The following is a 5765-nucleotide window of genomic DNA, read 5'->3' on the forward strand; positions in this document are numbered from 1 at the left end:
AAGAGGAAGGCTGCATAAAGGAGAAAGAAAGAAAATCTATTCTCATGTTGCACCTGGGTAATAGTCAGATTCTGGGTCAAGAAGGGTCTGGCCTAATACTTCACAGTGAGTCTGCAGCAGGTCTGCGTAAAGAGTTCATGTCTCAGTTCCTGCAACATCAGGACATTAAATAAGAAAAATCAGACAAACTGCAATAGGAAAGAACACTTTTTGGTTTGAAAGAGCAGTATCATATCTGGAGCTGTTCCCTGTCACTACTCTGATATCACTTCCCCTTCACTCCTATGTGCTATGGCTTTTCCAAACAATTTACCAGTGATCCAGGAAATTCATTGAGTAACTACTATCAAAGGTTTGGATTGTAATGCAGCACTTGGACAACACTCAGTTTATCTTTTTAGCAACCTATTTTGTTTCTTAGCCTTTTCTCCTTCTTCCCTCCTTCTCTTATCTTCTTTGGATAGCAGAGATAGAGTTTGCAGTGCTATCAGACAGAATGGGGAAAAGGGGAGTGAGAAAGAAGGTGAGGAGGGAGGAAAAGTAAAAATCTTGAACTGGGGGGAATTGTCTGGGCTAGGATGGGATGCTTTAGTCAAGGATGATCCTACCGTGAGCAGGGGATTGACTAGATATCACCTTGTGAGGTCGGCTCCAGCCCCACTTTTCTATGATTTTGCCTCAGCCCATTCTATATCCATATCTTATAGGTAAGTGGCCTCTGAAAAATTAATACCCTATGTTCCCCATGTACCATGCCTACTGAGTTGTGGAGTAGTTACAGCACCATTATACACCTGCATAATTGCAATATATAATTATATAATATATAATTATATATACATATACGCTTGATTAATTGCAATATTTATATATTATATAATAATGATCATATAATATATAATTATACACCTGCAATGCTTCTTTTTGATCCCATCAGTGCCATTTGGGATCCCATTCTGCCACCTGTATTCAAAATTCAGCATTTCATGCATTGCCCAGTGTCACTGTGCCACAGAATCTCATCTCTGCCACATGAACTGGAACATTTACGTGCCAAATCAATATCCCTATAATGGATCCCACATATCGCTAAGTTTGTCCTCAGTTCGTGTGCCTAGCTTTTCCCAAATTCACTTGCCTTACATTTGACAAATCCCATAGCCCTCAGCTCCACAATCTTCATGAATTTGTGTTGTTCTTTTGCATTTTTGAATATGCCCAAAAATTAAAGTGTGGGCCCCACTGGAAATGTTAAACAATGTAGTAATGTGATATGTGACTTTGCTGTTTTTATTTAATTTTTTATACCAGTGAAAGCCATATTGTAGACCCCATTATATTAGAATGAATGTGCCTCTGTTTTTGTAGAATCTCATTTTGGTCATTAAGTAGGCATGCTCTATATTGGAAAAGGCACATTTTGAGAGTAAAATAGGATCAATGTTATGAATGTGCACTGATATTAATCTGCCACCAGGTCTTTCCTAGACAATGCCTATCCTTTACAAAAAAATAGGTTTAATTCTCATACAGATTTCTTAATATCTGTTCCCAATTTGCAGTTATTCCTCCAGTGCTACAAGTGCTCACAACTAGGGCTGTGCGAAACAGCACTGTTCCATTTCGACTTGCGTTTCTACATTTCGATGGAATGGCTTTTCGTTTCGAATTTTGTTTCGATTCAAAACCGTTGTTCCTTTTCGTTTCGTCAAAACAGCTTTGCTGTTCCAATGCTGTTTCGACGTTTCGCCCATAGACTATAATGGGGAAGCTCAAAACAGCCTATAACCGTGTCATTTCTCATCTGATTTAGATGAAACTTGCAGCTCCTTCTGAGGGCATGAAGGCTGACAAGTTTCAAGGTGATAAGTGCAGGGGTTTTGCGGAAACTGCACCTCAAGCTGTGGACAAGCAAAACTCATGACATGTGTGACACTGCATGTGTTAAAGCGCAGCCGGGTGAAAGCTGCAGGCCTGCCAGCCCCTGCTGAGGCCACGAAGCTGTCAAGGAGATCGGTGCAGGGGGAGTCTGGGATCTGGGGCCCTGCACCTCTGGTTGCTGACAGGCAAAACTTGTGACATGGGTGGGTGACACTCTGTGCATGTTAAGGTGCGCTCTCACTCAACTGACACCAAGGCAGAAAACTGGGCAGTTCAAACAATGCTGTCTTTTATGCAGTTTTTCCATCCCTCCCCCAGAGCACTGGGATAGGAAGGGACCTCAGGGAAGGATCACAGTCACTGGCCAGCTTCGGTCAATACTGAGAGCACTCCTCCTCCTCCCCCCTCCCCCCCACTATAGTTTCTGTTTCCCTGCAGGCAAACCCAGCTTGAGCTTCGAAACTCAAAATGTTAACAAAATTTCAAAACGTTTCGACTTGCCTCATTTGGTTTCGAGGCTGTTTCAAAGCTCCATGTTTCATCTCGATTTCACTGTTTCGAGCTTGAAATGAGTCAAAACAGCATCAAAACGAAACTGCTGGCAAAATTTTGCACAGTCCTACTCACAACACAACCTTTCAGCCTTTCCCAGATCCATTTATTCACTTTGTGGCTAATCTATAGGCAGTGAATTGATTCGTAATTGCAACATCGCAAACACCCACCCCCAGTCAGACTCACATACCTGTTATCACCAGGGATCCTGGTTTTCTCTGAGTTATTAAACAAAAAATCCCAAATTCACATTTTTCTGTGATTTAAATGAAACACCACTATATATAACTATATATTAGTGGTGTTCAGTTAAATCATGGAAAAAAGTGAATTTGAGGTAATTTTTTTCAACCAAAATATGGGGATTTTTTAAAATCAGAGAAAACAGGATCTACTCTCTGTGTTCCTATAGGTGACCTATGGCAAAGCAGCATGGGATGAGGGAAACCAGAGTGCTGTGGATGAATTCATCCTGCTGGGAGTGTCGGCTCAACCGTGGTTGGAGCTGTTGCTGTTTGTGTTCATCTTAATCTGCTACATTTTGACACTGCTTGGGAATGTCACCATCATTGTCATCTCCCAGCTGGACCCCCGTCTCCACACACCCATGTACTTCTTCCTCAGCAACCTCTCCTTCCTGGACCTTTGCTACACCACTTGCCTAAGTCCCCTACTGCTGGTAACTTTGCTTAGCGCCCGCAAGTCCATCTCTTGGGCTGGCTGCATGGTCCAGCTCTTCATTGCTCTTGCCCTGGGAACCAGTGAGTGCATGCTGTTGGCAGTCATGGCTTATGACCGCTATGCAGCCGTCTGCCACCCCCTGCGCTACATGACCATCATGAGCCGCCCCCTCTGCCTGCTCATGGCTTTGGGTTCCTGGCTCAGTGGCTTAGCCATTTCCCTGGCACAGACAATGATGACTATGCAGCTGCCTCTGTGTGGACAGAACCATATTGACCATTTCTTCTGTGATCAACCAGCTCTAATCAAGTTGGCCTGTGTTGACACCTCCTTCATGGAAACTGAGCTCTTCTTAATAAGTGTGCTTGTGTTGGTGGTGCCAGTGAGCCTCATCCTGGTCTCCTACAGCTACATTGGAGTTGCTGTACTGAGGATACGCTCAGCTGAGGGCAGGCGCAAGACTTTCAACACCTGTGCCTCCCACCTAGCTGTGGTGTCACTTTTTTTTGGCACAGCCATCTATGTCTACCTGCAGCCCCAGTCCAGGAGCAAGGTAAAGATTATCTCCCTCTTCTACACATTGGTCACCCCCATGCTGAACCCTCTGATCTACACGCTGAGGAACAAGGAGGTACACAGGGCCCTGTGGAAGGTTTTAGGAATAAACCCAACCACTAAGGCTTGGGGATAGTTGCTGGCCATGGGAGCCTCTGTTTTCTCATGGACTCTGGCACATTTTCCCTGCATGCCACTTCTAACCTGATCAAGTCTCTTCCTTCTTTCCCCTCACTTCATCCTTTAGGCCTCTTTCACCTTCTGTAACCCATCACCTGAAACTGGGAGATTATCCAGTGTCTTGGTTTTCATCTAAAAACAAACTTTCTGTGTCTGGTTGATATGGATAGAAAGTAGGCAGCATGACACCTCTGTAAAGTAAAGAGTCAGGGACCAGTAAGAAACATTGGTTTATAAAACTATTTAATTAGTTTTTAGAATCTCCACTGCTCTTTTGAATGCATTGGTTAGCAAAACTGTGATTTTTTTTTTCCCAGGATTGGAAGACGTTCTAGCTCACAGCCTATTCTGCCTCTAATGTGAGCAACCCTTTGCATGGCTACCCCAAAAACCATATTCTTCACCTCAAGAGTGCAAGTCTGTTTCATAGAATCATAGAATCATAGACGTCGGGTCAGAAGGGACCTTGTAGATCTTCAAGCCTGACCCCCTGCCTGGGCAGGAGGGAAACTGGGCTCAAGTGACCCCAGTCAGGTAGGCATCGAGCTGCTTCTTAAAGACCCCCAGGGTAGGAGCCAGCACCACTTCCCTTGGAAGTTGGTTCCAGATCCTAGCCGCCCTGACTGTGAATTAGTTCCTATGGATGTCTAATCTAAACCTACTCTCCAACTACTTGTGGCCGTTATTCCTTGTTATCTTGGGGGTGCTAGGGGAAACAAGGTCTCCCCAAACCCTTCTGGTCCCCCCTAGTGAGTTTATAGACGGTCACCAGGTCCCCCCTCAGCCTTCTCTTGTGAAGGCTGAACAGGTTCAGGTCCTGTAGCCTCTCATTGCAGGGTCTGCCCTGCTGTCCCCGGATCATGTGGGTGGCCCTCCTCTGGACCCTCTCAATGTTGTCCACATCCCTCTTGAAGTGGGGTGCCCAGAACTGGACACAGTACTCCAGCTGTGTCCTGACCAGTGTCACGTAGCGGGGGAGGGTCATCTCCTTGGCCCTACTTGAGATGCACCTGTGGACGCACGATAAAGTCCGGTTAGCCCTGCCAACCGTGACCTCGCATTGTCGGCCCATGTTCATCTTGGGATCAATGATGACTCCAAGATCCCTTTCTGCCTCTGTGCTCTCAAGAAGGGAGTTTCCCACCTTATAAGTGTGCTGCTGGTTACTACTGCCCAAGTGCAGCACCCTGCACTTGTCAGTATTGAAACACATCCTGTTTTTGTTAGCTCACCCTTGCAACCTAACCAGGTCTTTCTGCAGTCTTTCCCTCCCTACTAGCATGCCCACCTCACCCCAAATTCTGGTATCATCAGCAAATTTGAACAGGTTGCTTTTCATCCCGTCGTCCAAATCGCCGATAAAGAAATTGAACAGTGAGGGCCCAAGGACCGAGCCCTGGGGGACTCCGCTGCCCACTTCCCCCCAGGTCGAATATGACTCGTCCACCACCACCCTATGAGTATGACCCTTCAGCCAATTAGCAATCCATCTGACTGTGTAGGCATCGATGCCACAGTCACCTAGATTTTAATGAGGATGGGGTGGGAGACAGTGTCAAAGGCCTTGCTGAAGTCCAGAAAGACTATATCTACGGTGACACCTGCATCCAATGCTTTTGTGACCTGATCAGAAAAGGCAATTAGGTTGGTCTGACATGACCTGCCCCTAATTCTGGTTGCCCTTGAGCATCATCCCCGATGCCGGCCCATCACAGATGTGCTCCTTGATGATCTTCTCAAAGAGTTTCCCCAGGATTGAGGTAAGACTGACGGGCCTATAGTTGCCGGGTCCTCCCTCCTCCCTTTCTTAAAGATGGGGACCACATTGGCTATCTTCCAATCGTCTGGCACCTGGCCTGAGCACCACGAGTGCTCGTAAAGCCGTGCCAAGGGCCCAGCAATAACCCCTGCTA

The 5765-nt window shown here is 46.1% G+C and overlaps 1 protein-coding gene across 1 annotated transcript; it reads left to right on the forward strand.

Moving 5' to 3' along the window:
• The first annotated feature begins 496 nt into the window (after window positions 1-496).
• LOC132243687 (olfactory receptor 2G6-like) lies at window positions 497-3808 on the forward strand. The gene is made up of 3 exons (XM_059714079.1): window positions 497-523; window positions 2849-3401; window positions 3594-3808. Exons 1-3 carry the CDS (start codon window positions 497-499, stop codon window positions 3806-3808), a joined length of 795 nt encoding a protein of 264 aa, XP_059570062.1.
• The last annotated feature ends 1957 nt before the right edge of the window (window positions 3809-5765 follow it).

The sequence above is a fragment of the Alligator mississippiensis genome, chromosome 11 (genome assembly GCF_030867095.1).
Source record: "Alligator mississippiensis isolate rAllMis1 chromosome 11, rAllMis1, whole genome shotgun sequence".
Taxonomy (NCBI): Eukaryota; Metazoa; Chordata; order Crocodylia; family Alligatoridae; genus Alligator; species Alligator mississippiensis.

Bases quoted from the DNA above. Each gene is read 5' to 3' on its own strand.
- LOC132243687 (XM_059714079.1), top strand. From the start codon at position 497: ATGGGGAAAAGGGGAGTGAGAAAGAAG. The intron at 524-2,848 runs GTGAGGAGGGAG...GTGTTCCTATAG, and splicing joins AAAGGGGAGTGAGAAAGAAG to GTGACCTATGGCAAAGCAGC. The intron at 3,402-3,593 runs TCTGTGATCAAC...TCAACACCTGTG, and splicing joins GAACCATATTGACCATTTCT to CCTCCCACCTAGCTGTGGTG.